Source organism: Zalophus californianus, chromosome 3 (assembly GCF_009762305.2).
Source record: "Zalophus californianus isolate mZalCal1 chromosome 3, mZalCal1.pri.v2, whole genome shotgun sequence".
Classification (NCBI taxonomy): Eukaryota; Metazoa; Chordata; class Mammalia; order Carnivora; family Otariidae; genus Zalophus; species Zalophus californianus.
This window is the reverse complement of record NC_045597.1, coordinates 64,678,901-64,702,764: the sequence shown is the minus strand read 5'-3', so window position 1 is coordinate 64,702,764 and position 23,864 is coordinate 64,678,901. Positions and strand designations below refer to the sequence as shown.

General features: G+C 33.7%; 1 protein-coding gene across 6 annotated transcripts in view; it reads right to left on the bottom strand.

Annotated features, from left to right (window-relative positions):
* The window catches only part of POSTN (periostin), a 35,075-nt gene extending 11,869 nt beyond the window's left edge, over window positions 1–23,206 (bottom strand). For 4 of the 6 annotated variants that reach the window (XM_027590982.1, XM_027590984.1, XM_027590985.1 and 1 more), the window contains exons 1-16: window positions 22,851–23,206; window positions 21,452–21,550; window positions 16,807–16,871; window positions 14,740–14,897; window positions 13,000–13,164; window positions 11,959–12,105; window positions 11,304–11,445; window positions 9,988–10,200; window positions 9,285–9,419; window positions 8,014–8,162; window positions 6,766–6,902; window positions 5,548–5,678; window positions 4,913–5,043; window positions 4,705–4,807; window positions 4,531–4,598; window positions 3,829–3,874 (exon numbers count right to left, since the gene is read on the bottom strand). In XM_027590982.1, coding sequence (XP_027446783.1) covers window positions 3,829–3,874; window positions 4,531–4,598; window positions 4,705–4,807; window positions 4,913–5,043; window positions 5,548–5,678; window positions 6,766–6,902; window positions 8,014–8,162; window positions 9,285–9,419; window positions 9,988–10,200; window positions 11,304–11,445; window positions 11,959–12,105; window positions 13,000–13,164; window positions 14,740–14,897; window positions 16,807–16,871; window positions 21,452–21,550; window positions 22,851–22,969 — 2,008 coding nt within the window. In that variant the 5' untranslated portion in view covers window positions 22,970–23,206. Of the gene's footprint in view, window positions 1–548; window positions 630–3,828; window positions 3,875–4,530; window positions 4,599–4,704; window positions 4,808–4,912; window positions 5,044–5,547; window positions 5,679–6,765; window positions 6,903–8,013; window positions 8,163–9,284; window positions 9,420–9,987; window positions 10,201–11,303; window positions 11,446–11,958; window positions 12,106–12,999; window positions 13,165–14,739; window positions 14,898–16,806; window positions 16,872–21,451; window positions 21,551–22,850 lie in introns of all 6 variants that reach the window. The other 2 variants (XM_027590981.1, XM_027590983.1) reach the window with 1 other exon arrangement.
* Between the last annotated feature and the right edge of the window lie 658 nt (window positions 23,207–23,864).

Here is a 23,864-nt window from a genome sequence, read left to right as displayed (position 1 = left end):
TAAGAATTCTAAGGTTTGACTCACTGCACCAGCTACTTATTCCCTCTTCTGTTTCTGGTGGTCTAATTTAAAAATATATCACATGTGCTTGTAATTTTAAAAGCTTTCATCGATGTATAGCTTCAATGCTCTCTTAGGTTGTTGAATGAAAAATGCCTGTACTTTTTGGAAGAGTTTCTTAAACAAGACATCATGTGGGGAGATTGGAGATAAACCTACAAAAAAATACTCTGAAGGAGTCAACTGCAGAAAAAAAAAAGCTCAGGATTTGTTTGTTTGTTTACTTATTTTTTTAATCTGGGTACTAGTGCTAATGCAATGGCCAATTAGGTTCAAATGAAATCAAGTACAAGCAAATGTACTGAAATATTAGGAATGCACCATCTACTCTGCTAAATAATTTGCATTCCGCATTCTACAATTACATGAGCATGCCATTGATATAGAAATATTTAGCATGTTAGTTTCAAAAAGAATGTAGATACATTCATAGAAATCAGTCTATTATTTGGAATTTTTTTCACAATAAAAGGAACCATGATTTTTACCTTCAGTTTTGATAATAGGCTGAAGACTGCCTTCAATCACTTTAATTTTTGGTTCCACAACTTTGGTTATAATTTTAGTTGCTGAAAGTATAGAAAGTGGAACATAAATGACGTTTACATAAAAACAACCTGAACAAAGTTGTCCTCTTTTTTTTTTTTAATTTTTGTTAGGTACTGAGGTATAAGTTGTGGTAATATGTTCAGGCAGTCAGATACAGGAAATATTCATGGTACATTATCTATTTGTCTTCTCATGTCCAGATGGTGTACTCTGAAGTCCAGTGACTTGGGTTTGTTCCAGTGAAATATATACACACTAAGTAAGGAATGCTATCTAGAAATCTGTAATTTTGAACTGCACCACTAAAGCTCTTTACCTTCTTTTGTACTTCTTGAAAATATTGGCTGCATAGCAACAGAAGACAAACATGATTAATTTCATGCAATTCATAATATCTTAAATTGCATTGTTGGATTCTTTTTCAAAAGGAAAAATTGAAAGACAAAGACAAAATATTTTTTCATGCATCTGATAACAGTGATATAGAAAGGAAAATATGAAAAATAGTTCAGAAAAATTAAAAGTAAAAATAAATTTCAGCCAGCCAACTATGAGCTCTATGCAACAAACATGATATGATCAGTATTTAAGTTATTGGCTAAAATGTCTTTAATTTTCAGCTTTAATATCATGATCATTTTTTTTAAGATTTTATTTATTTGAGAGAGAGAGTGAGTGAGAGAGAGAGAGAGAGAGAGAGCCCACGAGCAGGGGAGGGGCAGGAGGAGAAGAAGAAGCAGACTCCCCGCTGAGCCGGGAGCCTGACAAGGCCTTGATCCCAGGACCCTGGGATTATGACCAGAGCCGAAGGCAGACGCTTAACCGACTGAGGCACCCAGGTGCCCCCTATCATGATCATTTCTTTAAAATTTAAAACTATGTGTTTTAAATGTGTGTCATTCACCCAACTAAAACAATAATATGCAAAATTTATTTAAAATAGCAAACTGTTTGGCTTTTGGTTGTAGAGACTAACTGGAAATGTGCCTCTGGAGCCTACAACCAGGGCTACTGGCTTTTTGTCATTTCTAATTAGAAGCCTTAAAAGATAGCTCCATTAGATAGTGGGGCTGCGCTAAAACTGTTCAATCACAACAGGCTGTGTTGACACATTATAGGTGAGATGTTAGCACAGTTTGGGTTTCTGTCACATTCTTACCTCAGGCTTCTGAAATGTCAACTTTTTAAAATTCATATGGGTTATAGATCTTAACTGTGACTATGTTTCAGTCATATCAAAATTTTTATTTTGAAATCTTAAATTATGAAGCTCTAAAATATATCAAATGTAGGCATCCAATTACTGATCCCACAAGTGGTCTTGCCACAGAGGAACCTTTCCATGAAGGCCAAATCCACAGAGGTCTCTGCTGCTACTATCAAAATGGGTTAATTACTTTTAGCTTAAATTTTTACTTCTTATTAAGGAAATTGAAGTGTAGGATATTTAGTTGGTTGGAAGTTTTATTTCAATCTTGCTTGCCTGAAAAATTAAATAGTTTTGACAGGTCCTGGTCTGAGGATTAAATACTGATTTTATTCTGCTGTGCCTCAAATGTTATATCTTTGGCAACGTATACTACAGAGCATTCCCCCCCCCCCCCCACAATGAAAATGTATGACATTCTGAGGACAAGAATAATATGTAGCAAGGAGATTGAAGAAGTTTTAGAGACAAGTCAATGAAGGAACATAAAAATGGAATCTTAGTTTTAATTACTCTCTACCTCTATTTGAAGTACACTTCTAAATAGCAGCATGCCCTTCTGGGCAGGAGTTAAAGAAACATCTGACATTGGAATGTAAATCTCAGAGCTGTTTCAAGAGCTTTGAGTAGATAGACAAGGTTTACTAGACTTGCATTATTTCGTAAAATGTAACTTCTTTTCTGTGAGTGCAGATCCAATTTTATTAGAGGAAGACAAAGGAATTATAAGATTTTGGCTCATTGTAAGCAAAATATTGCATTGGCATAGATAGAAAGTAGTGGACCTATCATGGGTAAAGTAGGAAAGGGAAAGAAATGTAGTGCAGATATACAACTTTAGGGAGAAAGATGACATAACATTTCTGATGAATAGAGCCCATAATGATTCTTTAATTTATTTTAAAATATATACAAGATTGTATACTTCCATACTGGAATTTACGCCATGTTGAATCAAAGCTATTCCGACTAAATCTTTAAAATAGTACTGAGCTGGCCTGATACTGGATTTGCATATGTTATTATTACATAATTGAAATCAGTAAGAGCAGAAGACATTTTGTTTTGCTCCTCACATTATCTTCATTCTTTTTCCATATCTAGTGTAAATCCTAAGGAAAATTTGTTTAATTCAATACAGAATGCTCAGAGTATAAAATAGAATTATTTTCTAGCAAGGGTAACAGTGGGAATTGAAGTAATGCTTTTGCTACTGGTACATTTTGAGTGTTTAAATGTAGAGCCAAAACAAAATGAAAAGAATTTCTGCTTTGAAAGCTAGGAAGAAAGAAAGAAAAAAGACAAATGAAGAAAAAGCCACATTGAAGAAGGAATACTACAAGTTACATTTATGAGAATGAAATACCCTTTCCCGTTATTAAGTAGTAGAGGTTTAATTTTGATAATCTGGTAGAGTCAGGGATAAAAGAACCTTGGCATCTAGAAATTTTAGGTTTATTGTCTGGCAAATTCTTTGTTCCTTCATCCAGTTTTGGATGGGGAGAGTTTTTGAACTGCCAATTCATAAACATTAGGATGCTTTGACCCACCACAGTCCACCCTGTTCTTAGACAGCTGACGGCTTGAGGGTGGAATGAGCTACAAATCCTTCAGCTGTGTTATTTCTATGTCTACACATTTGAATTTTCAGATAACTCTGGAGTGCCTTTTAGCTGTCTCTCCTCTTCGTATGTTTGTATGTCTTTTTTTTCCCTGCCTCTTTTCCATGCTAGCTATTATATTTTACTGCTATTCTCATATCTTATCATTCCTGTTTATTTGATGAATGGGGAAGTTCAGTTCAGTTCATAGGAGCTGAAGGGTATGGCCCTGGCTGAGAGGTCTCATCCAGACCTTAAGCCTGCTTCAAGTGGGATGAAATTTGCCATTGTTTGGAATTCTAAATACCAGATTATCAATAATTTCTGCCTCCAAGTACAAAGAAAATTATTTTGTTTTCTTATTTTTACATCTTGCCACTGGTATGTGACAAATATTCATTATGTACTTACTATAAACAGTCATGGGGATTTCTTTGAAGGTGCTACCACGAACAAACTGAAAATAAATATTTGTATTTAGTAATGTGAAATTAGTAGTTTTATTAACAAAATTATGGCACCACTTTAATTCATTTTACAATCTCCTGTTATTGGGCCAGATGGCATAAAAATTATTGGATTTGATACTCAGAGTCTTAAAAATTATAAAATAGTTAATCTAAGGTTAAGTAGGCTTTTAAAGAGTATTTCATAGGTTTTCTGATGCTTAGACCCTACAAGGACAAAGGAGCAAAACACTTTTTTGCCCTTAACCACTGTGTTTAGTGACAACTTTTTACAAGTAAATACTTTACCTTATATTCTGTCGCAAAGGTATTTAATAATAGAAAGATTATAGCCATTTTATCATCATGTCTTTTCTTTCCAACTGGCTGTAAGTTTTTAAATAAAGGGCCATCTCTGATTCAACTTGTATTTTCCACTACACTTAATACACTGCTTGGACCCGAGTAGCTTTTAATAGATATTTGTTGAATAAAACCATAAAGAAATTATGTCATTTATTCCAGGTGGGCCAGTGATATGGAATCAACAAAAAGCAATCCAAGTCCAGTGTACACCTACCCATTAATTTATACATTTCTAGTCTTTTATGTTAAAATTGCAATATCTATTCAGCACATTATAAACAAATCTAATAATATTCTGTACCTTAATTTGGATGTATTTGATCAGTTTATTAAGTATTTCCAGCAGCTGATCATTTCCAACAGGTGTGTCTATGAAGAGGAAGATTAAATGAATATTGGTAAGAAAGTGTGAAATAAAAATCTAGGTTTCTGTTGAAAAAGATTCAATTCATTAATGAGTTCAATAATTACCAACCTGCTGGGTAGAGGAGTTTATCTACAACATGAATGACACCGTTTGTCGTCATGATATCAGATTCTTTTGATTTCACTTCGTTCACCAGAAGTGTATCATTTACCTATCAAAACAGTGGATAATGTCAATGAGAATTTAATGAAAAATTAACATTAAGATAACTGAACAATGGATGAATGCTACCATAAATTCATTCTAGAGAACTTACTCCTTTCAGATAGATTTTGCTTCCTTGTGTGGTCTTCAGAATGTTAGTAACACCAGGTTCGAATCCTTTTCCAATGAAAACTCCTGGTGTTAGGTGATAAAGGATGATGTTTTGAAGGGCATTTTTGTCACCTGGGGGGGGAAATGTATATTTATAACATGTCATATTTTTTGGTATTTTGATGCTGGAAAGATTAAGGATACAAATATTTCTTTGTCTTTGTTTATTCCACACTGTAATTTCTCATCATGTCATTGTTCTCTTAAGTTGCTATTAATGCCCTGTTGAGACAGTCACTTCAGTCTGTTCAATCAAAATATTAGCCAACTTATTGGAAGGAAAGAAAATCAAAATATTTTTGGGATTGTGATTACTTTCTTTGTCACCTAACTGTGTGGACTTTAATAGAAATAGCATAAGTGAACATCTAGCTCAACAACCACAACAGCAAGTAGTTAATTAAGAACATTAACGAGTGACCCTCCACATATTCCAAGTGAATTAAAGGAAACTAAGGCTAACCATGAATATTAAAGAGGGGACATTTTTGAGGCTGACTTCTGGGCAGGAATGCTTGAAGAAGAAATGAGATCCTGAACTCTAGGGGCAAATATCTGGTATTCACTTCTACTCACGAATCAGAATTTCCTTTTCTTCATTTGTCATTCCCTTAAAGGCATCATTGGTTGGAACAAATAAAGTCCAATCCCCAGGTTGTGTCAGGAGCTCTTTCAAGTCTGCAGCTTCAAGTAGGCTGAGGAAGATGCTAAGCAGGAAAGACACATGTTTATTTGTTAGACTTAGATTTAAGTATGTATGGAATAGAATAGAATCCATTTATGGTGGAAAGCATGAGAAATTGTTCATGCATTTTCTTTTTTTTTTTTAAGATTTATTTATTTATTTGAAGGGGTGGAGGAGGGGCAGAGGAAGAGGGAGATAGAGAAGCCCAAGCAGACTGTGCTGAGCGTGGAGCCTGACACAGGCCTAGATCTCATGACCCTGAGATCACAACCTTGAGATCATGACCTGAGCAAAACCAAGAGTCAGACACTTAACTGACTCTGCCACCCAGGCCCCCCTGTTCATCCATTTTCATGTTTCAAATGCAGTTTACCTGTTAAAAAAGTTTTATCATGGGGAAATTATTTAAATATACATATGGTTTTTAAATTTCCTAAACTCAGTTTTTATCTTATAAAACTTGACAAGGTCACATTTCATAACAAAATAGAAGTGTGTGTTTTTCATTTAATATTTCACAAAATAGTCTTTGCTAGTTTACTGTCATTTTTTCAAAAACTTAAATGTAAAAACATTGCAAGGAGTAGGTCAATCTATTAGATTGTTTCACTCAACAAATCATATTATGGTGCACCAGGAAGCAAAATAGTGTTAAGAATATCTTTCAGTTTTGAAAACATTTGCATGGACTTCTTATTCTAAATTCTTTTTTTATTTTATTTTTTTCTTTTTTTCTTTTTTTTATTAATTTTTTTATTGTTATGTTAATCACCATATATTACATCATTAGTTTTTGGTGCAGTGTTCCATGATTCATTGTTTGTTCATAACACCCAGTGCTCCATGCAGAACGTGCCCTCCTCAATACCCTTCACCAGGCTAACCCATCCCCCTACCCCCCTCCCCTCTAGAACCCTCAGTTTGTTTTTCAGAGTCCATCATCTCTCATGGTTCGTCTCCCCCTCTGACATACTCCCCTATTTTCAGTAATACTGAATACTGAATGCCTTTGGGAATACTAACTGTGAAACAAAACTATTTCAATAGTTCTCATGGTGGTTTTTGTTTTTGTTTTTGTTTTTTTGTGGAGATAAAACCAATAGGCTTACCTAAAGCGCTTATCTTGTTTTAATTTTTCATGGAGGGATTTCTCTGCTGGTTTGATGATCTCTTGGAATATGTGAATGGCACCATTTCTTCCTTGTTTGCTTCCTCTCACCATGCATGAATTTTCAATGCAGACAGCCTAGCAAAGAAGGGAAAGATACAACTGTCCATTTCACTACTTGAAATATCCTATGTGGAAGTAGATGCATAGTTGAGTTAATGGATTGACTTTTCTAAGAGGTCTCCTGACCTCTCCAGCCCGAGGAAATAGCATCTCACTTCTGTTTTTAAGGTTGGGCACTATCTGACCTCACACTTCTTATTCAATCAGGTTTTCTACCACAGGTTAAGCTATCCTATGTGTCAGGCAGGTAGTTTCATCCACAAATAACAAAAATTCCGTAGAATTCCATGTCTATATTTTTCATCATTCTTCTCCAGGTTTGAACCATTCATCCACACCCTCTTTAAGAAACTTTCACCCTTTAACTCTTTAGGACCCTCTTTAACCATAAAGTTTCCTGACTTCAGTGCCTTTTGCGATCTCCGTAGATATTTACTATATTTTCCTGACTGTAAGGTTCTATCAATCATGTCACATTATTGATTTTGTTATAGTGTTTTTGAACAAATATATGTACATGCAGCCCATTTTCTGCATCTTGTAAAATGTGTGTCTTGGGATTGTGGAACCATCGTGAGCAGCTGCTGTGTATTGCATCAGGTAATGTTCGACTTCCTGTGAAATCTTTGAGCTCTAGATGCATCTGTTGCCAGGACAGAAATTGAACAGCACCACTACTTGCATTGTAATTTTCATAAGCAATATTTTCTAGAAATATTCCCTCAGATAAAGTATGTTAGAACCATTTTATAGAGTTCAGAGATCTTTATATGTCTATAAAAAATTACCTTGTAAACTTACAGGACTCCATAAATCAAAAGCTTATTTTAAAGGAGTTTCAATGATTTCTAGAATTGAAATAATTAATTGTTTAGAACAGAAAGTTATTTATAATTAAATGAATGCAAATTACCTGAATTATTAATACTCACCACTTTTTGTGTGCTTTTCTCACAGTCTTTTCATACATTACTCAGTTCCCTGATCTTCCTGTGAATATTTACTGTTACTAAAACCACAGTAATAAAATTCTGGAAACATTTGTTGTAACAATATTCTCAGACAAGGACATTGCATTTGACATTTAGGGCAATGTGGATATTTTATCTTTTTCTGATTCACTTACTGTACGATAGACGAAGACTCTGAGCTGTTTGCCTCCAATGGTTTCAAGCTTTTGTCCATTGTAAAGCTCATTAAGGCCAACTTTTACTTTCAATATGTGATTCTGCAGAATTAATTTAAGAAGCCGCTGATCCATGCTTAGAGTATCATCTATAAATAAATTCATGAAGAAATAGGATTATTTAGAAAGCATTAAAATTCCTCCTGATAAGAGAAAATCATGAAAATGGCTAACCCCTAATACTATGGATATTATGGATTTTTTTACTCATAAAATATATGAGTCAGCTAAATGCTCAAGGCTGTGTGTTCCATGCACCAATTAGAGACTCTGTGAGCTCTTCCATCAAATGACTGTAACATTATTCTAAGGGGTTCAAACAATGGGTTCCATCTCTGTAACATAGTTTTATGTGGTCATTGGCAAAATTAAACTCTAATATTGGCCGAGATTGTGATATACATTGGTCATATAAAACAGTACTGACAAATCATTTGTAAATTTATCTTTACTTCTGAAAAGAAAATCAAAACACATCCACCATCCTAAAGGTAGGTTAATGTCAACACATCTGAGTATAGTTATTACAAAGAGGAATAATAGCATTTCTAGGAATTTGAATTTTTATTAATAATTTTATGTATCACAATTTAGCATTTGGAAAAATATTTTTAAAATAATACTTTTTAATTACTAAATTTTGCTTTACAATTTAAATATGTCTTTGTGAAATCATTTTTCTGGAAAAAGTGGCAGGTTACATTAATCTAAACACCATCCTTGAGGAGCAGCTACTAGATAAAATACTTATAATAATAGTTTACATCATAATATAAAAGTTATAATAAAATAGTCTCTTGTTTTTATTTATAATTTGACACCTTATATCAAATTTTGAGATGAAAAATGAAACTATTTATTCTTAAATATTATGTTGGTGTTCAATAAACAAATCAGATCAATTTTTCTTAAGATCTATTAATATATCCTTTATGTGTGCTGGAAATATGATTAGATTCATAAAATAAATGAATACGCTTTATTACAAACTTTCACTCTCTATAGGTTATTATCTATTAAAATGAAATGTTTTGAAATGAAGGACATTTTAGTAGAGACAACATAGTGCTAATGATGTGTACCCAATAAAGAAATAATCAACACCTTGTAAAACGTCTGTTATTCCTTAATGCAAACAATATGGTGAAGAGAAAAGCTGTGTGAGGGTTGGTGGGGGAGGGAGAGTAGGAAGGACAGTGTCCAGTACATACCTGAAAATGCATTATTCACAGGTGCCAGTAAAGTGTATTCTCCATCTGGCCGAAGGGCAGATGCCAAGCCTAATTGGGCCACGAGGTCTGTGAAAGTGGTTTGCTGATTTCCAGCCAGCTCAATAACTTGTTTGGCTGTAAAGTAAACCATCACCGTACCAACAATGTCATCTTTGTTATTATCATCATCCTGAAATTAGTAAATCAATTCTTGGTTGTTCTCTATAAACTATTTGCTGCAATGACAATGTGATAAGATATCCTGCCCTTCCCTAGTAAGAGTTCCAGATTCCTTTTTGGGGGTTGATAACCACAGAGGATTTCAGAAAGAAAATATTTTTCTGGCTTCTTATTTTCATTGTCTTTAATTCTCTATTGCTTACCTCCTGCCTCTGTTGTGAGTGTCATAGCCCTTTCAGTTATCCAAAGCTGACCGTTTCGTTATACCTTTTTCCTTTCATTTTCAAGAAAAACTGTGGTACTGTGAGACCCTTTATAAATACTGTTAGAAGCCCTGGAAAGCAAGAGTTCCTTGCGTGGAGAGCCCATAAGTACACAGGCTACTTGGTACTCAGTTCAGTAGGCTGTTATTTGTGCTTCACATGCCTTTCCTTATACCACACATTCATTTTTCATGGATTTAGTCTAGAGGCATCATAACTGGTAAACATAGTAGGTGGAAGAATCTGAAACTGTTGCTCACCAGAATCAGGAATTAGGACTTGATCAATCAAATGGATGACGCCATTATTTGTCACGATATCTTTTTTGTTCACCATTTTGATTCCATTTACTGTTATGCTGTCACCATCACATCCTATCTCAATGGTGTTTCCTTCCAGAGTCTCAAAGACTGCTCCTCCCATGATAGCTTCAGAACACTGGAGGGTGTTCAAAATGTGGTACTTCATGAGAGCTGGAGGACAAATTAAAAGCAGCAAGTTTTGAGATCAAGGGAAATTGCACTTAACCCTTAAAAGACGTTTCACTGTGGACCTAAGTATTCCTAAGAAATACAATACACATAAGACCTAAGTATTGACTGAAGGTTTTTAAATTCTGTTTATGTTCTAGGAACACTTTTTCAATTAACTATAAGAACTATACAATAGAAATAGCTTAGCTCAGTAGGAAATAAGAAGAGAAGTTCGGTTGCATGAAATGATTTGTGTAGCACTTAGAAAATGTGTTAAGGCAGGTTCCAACCACTATCATAAGAAAGAAATTTCTGATGTGAAAACAAGAAGAATGTTCCTGTACTTATTAGAGATACCTATTCCTAAACACCCAAACAGCATCTTGCATTAGCTGCTCATGACAGAATAACTGCATATGATTTGTAAAGAGATAAGGGTAAGACAAATAATTCCCTACAGAAAGCATCTGGAGAGTAGCCAAAATAAAGATGATTTCTTGGAAGATATCTGAAGGTATCTATCCCTCAACTGTATTATATCTATATCTGTATCATCAAAACTTCTCATTTTAAATTGGTTAAATGTATTTTGGGAGAGGCTAAGTTAAATGTACTACTCACAATGTAAAATCTATTTGAGAGTAGAAAGGGAGACTGGAACGAAGCTAAATTCTGTGTATAACTAAGTAATAGCTCAAGAGAACCATGCAATTTTCTCAACTTAATTATACCTTTTAGCATAAATTTAGAATTAAAAGCATTACATAATACGTATATGATACTAAAATTTGATCTATTATTTCTTTTCAACAGTGACCAACTTTTAATGCCTGCTACTTACTTACTTGAAAGCAGTAAAAAAGAATGTGATCTTTATAATATACTTATTTTTAAATTAATTATTAATTATTCAATTATTCTGCTGACTCTTTCAAGGACTTTGTTTTTTTTAAGATTTTTGTGGTCCACCTGAGAACAAAAGTTTTTCTTTGCCTTTGCTTATCAAAGCTGATAATACTGGCATGACTTAATCTTTTTTTTTTTAATTTTCTTTTCTTCTTGGAATTCTGGGAGGCTTCTCATAGAAGAGAACATTTTAGTACCTTCAGAAGCCACTTTGTCTCCCATGATCCTTTCTAGGACACCTCGTGGAAGTTTCTCAAAAGCCTCATTGGTGGGAGCAAAGAGTGTGAAGTGACCATCTCTTCCAAGGGACTCCAGTATATCAGATGTGATAGAAGCTGCCTGAAACACAAATGTGCTTTTTAGAGGCTTGCACATTGCAAATCCAAAAGAAAATTACAATACACTTAACCTAGGCTGTCAGGAGGGAGTTGATTCTATAGGAAATTATGGAAGTTTGCTTTTGTTAGATCTTTAAAATATTATTTTTTGGCACAACCAACTGCGTCCTTTCCAACTTTCCTCAAACCTGTTTGTAAGAATTGGAATCCTGCCCATGTTTGTGTGACTGTAGCAATATCCAACAGTACATGTAACTGAGATGGACACATACTAAATGCAGTAAATACACTATAGGCACATAACTAACCTTTCTGTATCTATCATGTCCACACAAGTATTATTATGTCATATGGGATGACCTCTTCAGTGTAAAATAGAACTCTTTTCATTTCAAGAAACATATTTGTTACAATTCTGCCATATTTTTTAAAAAGCATTTTTATTGTTAGATTCTGACAGAGAAAAAGAAATTTCAATGATGCAAGACAATCTGCTTTTATTTCCTGTGCTTACCCTAAAAGATGAGAGGTCATCTTCTGCTTCAATGAAGTCTTGAATTGAGGTACCAATTTGTGTAAGGACACGGTCAATGACATGTACAACACCATTTGTTGCGATCTGGTTCCCATGGATGATTCGAGCGCAGTTAACAGTGACAACCTATAATTATTTGGGAAGATCAAAGTGCAGAAATCAGAGCCATCAATTGACCACTGAGACTGCAAGACCATTATCTATTTTTCATTTCTACTAGTAAAGGTAACATGAAGAAGCCTACATTCTAAATGTAAATGTTGAGGATAAAGACATATATTGCTCTGTCTAAAAAAGAAACTAAGAGAAAACAGGACCAGTTGAAAACCCAATCCAGTTACACTTAACATACAAAAAAGCATTTTTTTTCATTTGAGTTATTGCTTTTTTTTCCCTTCTCTTCTCTTTATAGAGATAGTCATAAACTATTTTAACTGCAGGCCAATGAATTACATGAAAAAGTCTATCAGCCCTAAAGGAAGTTCTGAGAGAGAGAAATAGTTATTGCACAAATATAATCAGTTTTATTCCAGTGATTTCCCAATTATTGCCTCATCACTGACCCTTTTTCTCCCTGGAAATTTGTTGAAAGAGCCCTATGACCCTGTTGAAAGTTTCCCACAAAGACTCTTATCTACACACACAAGAACCTAAATCAGTATAGTAGCTAGAGGATGAATAAAGGAATACCATTCTCTGATTATTCTTTGATAAATTCTTATTTACTATTTTTTCTTTGGTTATTATTTTTCAAACACATCAACTACTAAAATTTCCCTTTTTTAGGACATCTAAGGCTACTGTCAATCAACTGTGAATTTAATTTCCTCCTCCCAATCATTCTCTAGTAGAAGTCAGCCAATGAATTAGAAATTTGCATGCTCTAAATGTGAGGAAAAAGTATAATATAGTCCTTACATTCACTAATATTTTACTATTTCTATGAACATGATATAAAAGGTATAGAAAATATTAAAGGTGATATTGCTCAGAAATGTATTTTTTATTCATGAAACTTACCCCATTAGGATAATGGTTAATGAAAAGCCCCAAATTGTTATACATTGAAGGAATAATCATGCCATTTTTTAAGTCCTTGGTCAACATTCTGTTATTAACCATATGGCTATGTAAAGCATTCAGTAATTCAACATTTACATTGCTCTCCAAGCCTCTCCGGATATCCTAGGAAAAATTGAAATGATAGAAGTTTATTTTATTGCAGTTCATTATTAAAATACTTATAATCACACTATGGGTCAAATAAGGAAAGGCAGCTATTCAAGGCGTGGGTATAGGCCTTAAAGGGTACATAGGGTAGGAATAGTAGTGACCATTCTAAGTCCAGTTGTTGACACAGGGGTGAATGTTGGGAGAGCAGGTGTTGTACATTTGGTTAGCACATACTTTTATGTTTCTTAGATAATATTAAGAAGGAATTTTAGAAAAGTATGTGGGACAATAATGTGGAAGACTTTAATGCCTGAGTAAACTGGCAAAAAGGAGACACTGAAGATTTTGTGGCACTGGAATATAATGATTAGACTGGGCTTTGGGAAGGTTAATCTGGTGCTAATGCAGAGCAAAAATGAGAGTATCAGAGAGGAGGATGAAACATGAGACCTCGATGACTAACAGTAGCTTGTAAGAATTAGAGCAGAAGCAGGATGACTCACCATTTTCAAGTCTAAACACTTAAGATAGGTACTGCCAATTATGGGAAAAAAAGACAGCAGAAAAGCAATTGTTTGTGGGGAGAAAGAAAGTGGCACATATGTTAGATAACTTTTTGTTTAAAGATGCAGTGGTGTATCTAAGGAGAAATATTAAAATGGACATTAGAAATATTCTCCTGAGGTTCCAAGGAGAACAAGCTTCAGAAACAGATTTCATGGTTATATGCACTAAAGTGATAGCTGAAGCCATTAAAAGTGTATATAAAGAGCAAAGTCTAATTCCCAGAAGAGACTTTAATAAGACTCATTCTCAAGTGAAGGAAGAAGAGGAGTCAGCAAAAGGAACTAGAAAGGTGGTTAAGAGACGCGGTCAAGGACAACCAGCAGAGAGAGTTCTGTAATGCAAGCAATTAACCACACGGTTAATGTAGCAAGATAATATCTAGAGAAATCTGCCTAAGTTTTACTAAGTATTATTTGACTCTAGTAGTAATTATCGATTCACCTTCATATCGAGTAGAAAGCAGGAATATACCAGTGTTACAGATTGGAAATTTTGTGTATTACAGACTATGTACAAAAAGTCTGAAAATCAAATGCGTTGCTTATAATACTTCATTTAAATATCCATACACGTTTATAAATATGTCAATATCCGAGCAGCCAAGTATATTTACATATAATTAAAAATAATTAATTATATCTTTATAATATGCCTTATAATAAATTTTAAATTCCACTAGGCTTCTTAACTTACCTTTCTATTACATATGTCATCTAAAATTCAATATGTTTCTTCCCAATCAAAAAGGAAAGAGGAAAGGAGTAAACTAGAATAATGATAAACACCAGTTCAGTCCACTCTTGGTTTGCCTTTTTTAATCAGTCTATGAACCTGCTGGGGAGTTATTCCATTTATGGATGTATTAAGATGCTTTCATCCTTACACTTAATAACTCATTCTTTTATGTATCCTCATATATGTATAACAAAAAAGATATAAAATTTCTATTAATTTCCAAGTTAAAACAATTAAAATGAAACAACAATAAAAATGATGATATTAATAAAAATAATGAATTACAGAATCCAAGTTGTCCCAAGCCTCATTACTCGGTGCAAAGTAAGTGAATGATCCCTTCCCTTCAATCTCTTCTCTCAGTCTTGAGACATCAGAATAGCGCTGTGTTGTGGTGGTTCCCACGATGCCCAGAGTGCCATAAACATGGTCAATTGGCAAAACTGAAACAATCAAGAAATGAAGAATTACTTAGGATAATATTTCACAAATATTATCTCACAATCATTTAAATTTTACACTAAGTTCCTCAATACATTTCACTGATAATTTTGGCAATAAAATTCTATGAACTATCAATTTTATATAAAAGTTGCCTTTTGAGGGCTAACTAATAAAATGCCATTGAAAATTATTATTTCATATATCTTGTGTGTTGAGGGAAAATGAATTTTAAATTATCATCCTGGTTAACATCTAGTGTATGTAGGTGTGACTCCTGCTATGTCAGTACTAGTTCAGTTATAATTATCAGTAAATATTTTGATTCACTGAAAAAAAAGATGCTCCTCACTTCTCACTGAGGATGGCAAAGGTCATATTTTTTTTCGTGTTGGCTTAAATTCCTAAATGGCATAATATTGTTAGGTACTGGGATATTCATTTTTATAGATTTGGGTTTCTGGAAGAAACATGTAGATCTACTTCTCTCAGCATAATTTCAGGAAGGAAATAGATGGAAGTATCTAATGCTTCCAGAATATTTTTCCTGAACTTCAGAAGAAATATTAATATATGAATGTGAACCTGAAAGTTGATGCAGCTAATTTATTTATTTTTTGACCCTATCTTATTTGAAAACTCATATGATTTGGATAATATCACAGGAGAAATGGTTTTACATTTGCAGATATATAAAGACTAGGTGACACAATTAATAAATTATAAAATCAGACCCCAAAAAGATGAAGAAAACGAGTCAAAATTAACAAGTTAAAGGTAACAGAGCTCCATATATGTCCTTATGCCCAAGTTGAAAAAATAAATCCTAGAGAAAGGCCTGACTTGATATAAAGTCCTGTAATTAATTTTAATTGATCATAAATTCATTATGAGCTAATGATAAGACGTGGTTACCAATGACATTAACCAAAGTTCAGGGGACCCCAAAAGGGAAGTGTCTTGATTTTATTCTCTCAGCTGCTGGGACACACAGGGAATACAGGCACCAGTCCAGGATCACATTCAGAAAGACAATGACTGGATTAGAGACTTTTTATGCATTGGTGTCCATGATGGTGAGGGCCCCAAAGTTTATGTTATATTAGAAGAACTGGGGGGTGATAGCTCAGAGAAGAGAAATCTGTTGAGAAAGAGAGGTTAGCCAGAGGACGTATGTGATGATTGGTGTTGAATATCTGAATGGCTGCTATTTCAAAGAGGAACTGGATTAACTATTTTTGGCAAATTTAGAAAACCAATTTTCAATATGAGGGAAGTTTTAAAAATCAGAGCTGTTCAGGGTGCCTGGGTGGCTTAGTTGGTTAAGCAACTGCCTTCGGCTCAGGTCATGATCCTGGAGTCCCAGGATCGAGTCCCACATCGGGCTCCCTGCTCAGCGGGGAGTCTGCTTCTCCCTCTGACCCTCTTCCCTCTCATGCTCTCTGGCTCTCATTTCTCTCTCTCTCAAATAAATAAATAAAAAATCTTTAAGAAAAAAAAATTGAACAGAGCTGTTCAATTACAGAAGATTATGCCTTCCCAACTAGTCCACTCCATGTTTCTAGACAAATTCAAAGATGGATTTTGTAGAGAGGATTTTCATTCCTGAAGGAAAGTTGAACTAATTTAAATTTATGATCGATCTTCTGTTGTATGGTCCAACATTCAGTGCATGAGCAGTATGTTTTAATACTTTGTAATCATGACAAAGTCATGATTAACACAAAGATGGTGGTATATCTTAGGATTTACCATGGTGCTAAATACACACACACATACACACACACACACACACGCACGCACACACACACACACACACACACATTTGGCTTTTCTATAAGCTGAGCTACCTCAAATCTTTTTCCTTACACAAGACAAGTTCCTCATTTATTTCAATAATTGAAATTTTACCTGCTGGACAGCCTTTCATTCCTTCCATTCTCATATAACCAGGGCAACATTCATATAACACAGTCCTGTATAGCAGAAGAAACTAATATTAAAATGAGGAACTACATAGAATTCATTTCCATATAAACTTAGCAAAAATATGCCACTTATTGCTATAATTTATGAGACTCTAGAATTGTTTTTTTCCTGATACCAAGTTACTTATATTAGTTTGATTTCTCTATGTAGTGTCATGACATTGTTCCAGGATCTTGAGGCAGATGATGAGGTTTGGTTCCCAGCTCTGTCCTTGGTAGATGTGTGACCTTGAGCAAGTAATTTAACAAATTTGAGTCTCAGTTTCTCCACCTATTTAACATGGATGTAGTAGCTATGATACCTACTCACAGGCTAGCTGTGAGTCTCAAATAAAATGATGCTTTTGAGATCATTTTGTGAACTATAAATAGTTAGAAATGTTTATTAGTATAAGGTTATTAGAAACTAGAAACATCAGTAAATACATTAACCCATTCCAATCAATAAAAGCTATTCTACTGCTAACTAAAATAATATTTTAGATTTGAATTGCCAATAGAGCTATTAGTTTGATCATATTAAATGCAATCTTAAAAATCTTCTACAATACAATATTCAAGAAAGTGCTATTTTTTCAAAATTAACAAAGTGTATTAAGTTATATAAAGGTATAATTAAGGCAACAAACCAGAAAATTCAGCAAACAAAGATATATCCAAAATAAGTTTGTTTAAATTACTCTGTTTTGTGGGAAAATAGCAACCTAAAATCATCTATATAGTTGTTTTTATTTCTTACTTTGTTAAAAATATAATCCCGATCTTCATTTCATCAAATTCCATTTGACATTTTCTGGACTACTTCAAAATCTAGCATAAGTAGTATTTTTAATTAAAATTTTACATAATTTTATTTGTTTGTTTCCTCTCAATAGAAATATGAAGGTGAATGTACAAAACAAAAATTGTAAATGGGGGAATATTACAAGTAAAGAGGAATTACAGACCATTTTGTCATTTTTAATAGATAAATTCCATGTCGTGCAGTTTAAGATAATTACTTAAGGACTGATTATCTTTAATTTAGTAATTAAACACACATTGACTAGTCCAGATATTATTTATTTCTGTTTTTTTCCTAGTTGTGATAATCGTATTCAAAAAGTATGAATGAATGAGAGAATTTGGATATATTTAAGAAAAAGATCACTATAAGAATGAAAAAATTTTTCTTAGTATGATAAAAGTTACAATAAAAGAAAGCTTGTAAAAAGTAGAATTATTAATGATATAAGAAATGGTCTTCTATAGTTTAAAAAGTAAATAAGCTTTTCAAATTAAAGCCAGGTCTATTAATTGATTATCCATGATTTGTGGTCTTGTTTGTGATCTTAGATTCCTATTTCTCTATTTTCTTGATGTCAATTTAAAAAGTACAATATAACATTATTTATGCATATACACGTATGTAGTAAAATATGAAAGATGAATGAGAAAAAAATTTCTGGCATGGAAAACTGACTCAAAGATAGTTGATAGATTAAAAAAAATCGACAAAATTAAGTGAGACATGCCAATTTCAAATTGTTCTTCAATTTTATTTATTTATTTATTTTTAAAAATTTTATTTATTTATTTGAGAGAGAGAGAATGAGAGACAGAGAGTACGAGAGTGAAGACGGTCAGAGGGAGAAGCAGACCTCCCGCTGAGCAGGGAGCCTGATGCAGGACTCCATCCCGGGACTCCAGGACCATGACCTGAGCTGAAGGCAGTCGCTCAACCAACTGAGCCACCCGGGCGCCCTTGTTCTTCAATTTTAAAATAATTTCAAGAATAGCTGGTATTAGAAACATATGGAAACTGTATGGGAGACTTATGCAAATCCTAAGATGGCCCCTGAAACAATTTATTTACTTAGATCCCCATATAAATAAATGTGAATATTTGGATGCCAAAGGATTGATTCAGAATTGCTTACACATTAGCTTTAGCATATATTGTATACAATTTAAAAAATTGAGCTACATATTTATTGGTCCAGTATTGATAGTACTAACTTGAAGTAAAAGAGTGAATAGAAGAGGAAATTAATGTAACAAAAATTTCTGTAACACATGCTAATATGAACCAAAGATTAGCCTTAGTGTAGACAATTGGTACACCAGATGGAATAAAATTCCAAAACAATCAGTTGCAATTTCAGCTGATAGTTGAACAATATGGTTATCTGAGTTGATATTCTAAGAAACAAAATGTAGGTTTTTTTTCAGGAGAACATTTATTCTACACAAAACTTAAATTTCCCGCATGGTTAGTAGGACAAAACAAGAGTAAAGAAAAATCATTACTATGCACATCTCTAAAAGTGGAAAACTTATCTCCATTTTCTGATTAGTTATCTAAAATCTCATAAAAATGCCAGCTGAAAAGACGTCTACAAAATACTGTACTATTTGGCCAGTATATGTTGTAGGAAATGTCTTAAACTTAGGAAATTCATGTTTATCATTAGACCTGCATAATTACTTCCTTCAAATCTGCAAAGCAACTGTTCAAGCAAAAGACAAACATTTCTGTCAACTGATACAAAAAGTCCTAAAGATGTCTCTGGAAACGTTAGCAGCTGCATGCAGATGGCAAAACACGCATTCCTCTTGTCAATGTTATTGATTTATTTGATTATTTGAAACTAACGTCTAGCATTTACATTTATTTCAGAGCACAGATGTAAATGTGCTTGTGAAAATTAAGCTACTCGGGGAAATAAGCTAATTTAATTTAACAAAGGAGACGCTGTTATGTCCCTGGTAAAAAGCCAGGCTTCAAAGCAGGATTTTTTTTTTCTTAAATGGAGAACAAGAAAGAATGTTGGCATAACCTTTGTACAAGCCTTGGCATCTCTAATATATTTAGATGGTTGGAGTGAGATTATATCATACTTTCCTAAATTCCAGGAAGGATGTAATAAAGATATCCCCTGAATAATTCAGAGAGCAAGTCCTTATGTAGTTGGTGTGCATTCCAAATATGCCTCATGGTAACCACGAATATGAAGAACAAAGGGAAGAGAATCCTGAGCTTCAGAGTTCCCAACTGGGTCCCAGCCTGCATCATGGCCAAGATCATTGCAATCACTGACTTACATTGTAATTGTGTGAATGACTCACAAGTCTAGCAGATGTCTGCAAACTAATAAGAATAAGGTCTAGGCCAAAACGTATCATCAGTTGAAACTCTATTAAGCAAATGAACAGGAACAGGCAGCAAAGTTCTGTGGTGTCCTAGATTTAGTGACCATGGAGAAGTAGAGTCCAGCTAAGGTGATATGCATTGAATACATGATTTTTATCTGGAAATAAAGATAATCTTAGCATTTTAGGTAGGCCTCTGGTCATAACTCCTTTTCCCACCCACACATATCCATTTGTTTAAGTACTTTAAATTTAAGGACAATTGATATTGTGAGTTACTTAGCAAATTCACATTCATCAAATCATTCTACCCCAAAAAACTCTGTAACTATAACATCCACATATCACAGGTAAAGAAATGAAGGCTCCAAGAAGTTAAGTGATGCTATGTTTAGTATTTGTACCAACATTATTAAATTAGGAATAAGATTTTAACAATCCCTCAATCCTTCCAGCTATTTAGGGTAACTGAAGTTTAATGATGATGTAGTAAGCAGGTTCTCGTTCAGATATTTGGTTCTCAAGGCATCTTTCATTGGGAGTGGTGTCCAAATTAATAGGAAGCACTGTTTTTTTGACCAGCAATGGTATCTCTAATTTTTCTGATATAGTAACTTACTGTATGACTCAACTCCTTCACTTTAAAATGAAGAACTTGGACCACATGGGTCATTCTCAACTTTTATATGCTCAGGATTGTATTTTCCTACCAACATTTATTGACAGATTAAATCAATACACATTTCTATCAAGTAATGAAAAATATTTTCTGATTTTAAGTTAATCAGTGAAATATCTAACTAAGTAAATATAATTGTCATTTTGGCTATTGAAATAATATATGTAATAACAGGCTTTATCACCTTTGTGGACCCCTGTGGATCTGGTAGTTTGGGGTGGGATAACTGGATTAAATGAAGAGATGAAGCTTAAGTTCTTTCCAACTTCAAACTTCGATGAAAATTTTGAGGTAAACTGGAGTATTTCAGATAATTTCCAAATGAGTGTAGGCAAACATTAAATAGTGCTTCAAAAATCCTGATATTTTAGATCAATTTATTCTTGGCTCATTTTTTTTTTTATAAAATGAGGAAACTGAGGAAACCATTTTTATAAAATGAGGCATAGTGATTAAGTGTCTTGCCCAAAAAAGAGGGCCAAACCAAGGGTAGAAATGACATAGTCACACACTGATTCTATACATTGCCATGTGATTTTTTCCTTTGGACCTCCATGACAGATAAATTCAGGGCTCATGAGAGGTCCACTAGCAGAGGGAGAAATGCAGGGAGAATTCCTTTATTCACATTTATGATACAATTTTTGTTTTAAAGCTTGCAATTTGGGAGAGTATTTTCAAGTAAAATGGTGTATATGTCTAAGGAAAGACATAGACATCTTGGGGACTGGCGCATTAAGAAAAAGATGAAACTTACGTTTTCTTTCCACAGATGGCACCTTGGTACCAGTTCCTACAAGTGCTGAAGTATTTCTTTTTGGTGCCTAAAATCTGTTGAAGGGCGCAGACATTTGGGCTGGAATAGAGAGAGAAGAAAAGAAAGTTAGCGTCCTAATGACAATGAGTTTTTCATATCTTCAGGTCAGATGGTTCAGGAAAAAAAGTTAACATGTGGACTCAATTTTCAAAGATGTGATTCTAGTCTTGCAAAAATCTGCTTCTTGTTGCAAGCATACTGAATCATCAGAAAAACTAAAGTCTATGGGAGAGAAAAATAGGAAATTATACATCCTCGAAAGGAGAACACTGGTGTTTCAAAAGTTAATCTAGTAGGAGTATTCAAGGAGCATTAAGTTCAACTTAATTTTGTTTTCATTCTTATTACTTTTAATAGTAAGACAATCTACTGACCCTTTTTAAACCAAACATGTGCTCATTTTGGACTCTAGTCTGGAACGACGGGCTCTGGAACAATGAGGAATCAAGAGAGGAAAAGAGACAGGTTTTTACTAGGTCCAAAGACACGACACGCTGTAGTTTTCTAGGTAAGTAATCACAGAAATAAATGAGTGCTAAAATTAACTGAATAATATGGCTGCACAAAGGAAAATCTATTTCTCTGAGTGGAAATAGTAGATCAGCAACATCCTCTGCCAGAATTTTAAGTCTTTCTCTCTTAAAAAGATAGGAAGTCATATTTGCACTGTAAAGCAAAGGAACTTTTGAGCACTGTGAAAATCCTTCTGAGACATTAGAAGAAGTGCCAAGATCCATTTCAAAAGAAAATTATAAATGGTTGGTTAAGTTACTAAATTATGCCTATTAACTTTAAAAATGCTAAGTTGTAGTTGAATTTATTCCAAGAAATATGTTATGTTTGCAAATTTTACAGAATGTAGAATTCAAAAGCATGCTTAAATGCTTTAAAATATTCAAAGAACATTAATCATTACTTGATTTTCATACAGAACTTAAAGGAAAATTTCCCTAACATCATGTGAGATAATTCAAAGCTGTTTACATAATGAAAGCCCTAACCATATATTTTTAATTTTGAAAACCTCATTCAGATTTTTGGAAGGAAATAAAAATACAAATAAGTGAAATAATAATGAAATGCTCTGTTAAATGTTATCAATTAGATTAAAATTATATAATGCTTCAGAAAAAATTACGTGCAAATTATTTTGACAGTAATTTTTAAAGTTTAAAACACATATACAAATCACAGAATACTCCTTTTCTCCTTTTTCTTATTACTTTTTGATATGTAGAAAAAAACCCTGGTGTATATAAGGAACTTTAGAGATACTTATACATATAACAAGCTAAGGAAAAATAAAAAAAAGTTTTATAAAACCTAACCACTGACTTACCCCTGATCCCGGCCCCTGATTCGGCTATGAGCCAAGATCTTGTCATAATGGCCATTGGCATTTGCAGGGTTAACAACAACCAGCAAGAGTAGAGAAAATATGGGTAAGAAAGGAATCATCTTTAGTCTCTCCGTTGCAGTTAGTTCATGAAGAGAACTGGCAGTGGGCTTTGGAGAGCTCAGAGTTTATATACATGTCAGAGTCGTGGGAGGGAGCACTGTATAACCTGGGAATCTGAGCTCTCTCCAAAAAACATCAGCAACTTCAAGTTGGCAGCTAACATCCACTTTTGTTAGTGATGTTTACTGAACACATTGAGCCTCTTTTACACCGCATTCTGAAGAAGATATTCATTTTTATTCTTAAATTATTTATTTTCCTCTTTAATAACTGACCCTTTGCATGTTCATATTTCAGTTTTATTCTTTTGTACTTTGGAGGGGTTTATGGAAAACGGTTTTGTTTGGGGTTGAAGGACTCTTCTGCAATCCATCCCTTGCAGAGTATATGTCCCTGTGCTCGATGAGATCATTGTTTGATCTTATCACATCTCTTACATTTAGTTCACATCAGAACTGAAGGGTTATTATTTTTCACCAGAAAGCAATTATAGATTAGGTTTGATAATCATAAGACAGTAATGGCTGTTGATTAAAAACAGATGTTGGATAGATTTAAGACTTGTACAAAATATGAAATAAGAACTCTAATTTTTGATGAAAAATATAGGAGAGACCACATGTTCCTTGCAATACTACTAAACTGGGGAGATCCTTCCCATTTCACTCCTCCTTTCAAATATCAAGGAATAGATAGAGTTAACATAAGTCTACTTCTGGCAAGTTTTCCTAACTCTTGAAATGAAGCAGAAAAGAAAAACAGTTGTGCTTTTTTTTGTTTTTTCATTACGTACTTCACATGATGATGAACTTGTCTAGGCGACACATCTCATAACCACTGGACAAAAACAGCCCCTATTGGAAACAAGTATTACTAATCTAGCTGTAATAGATT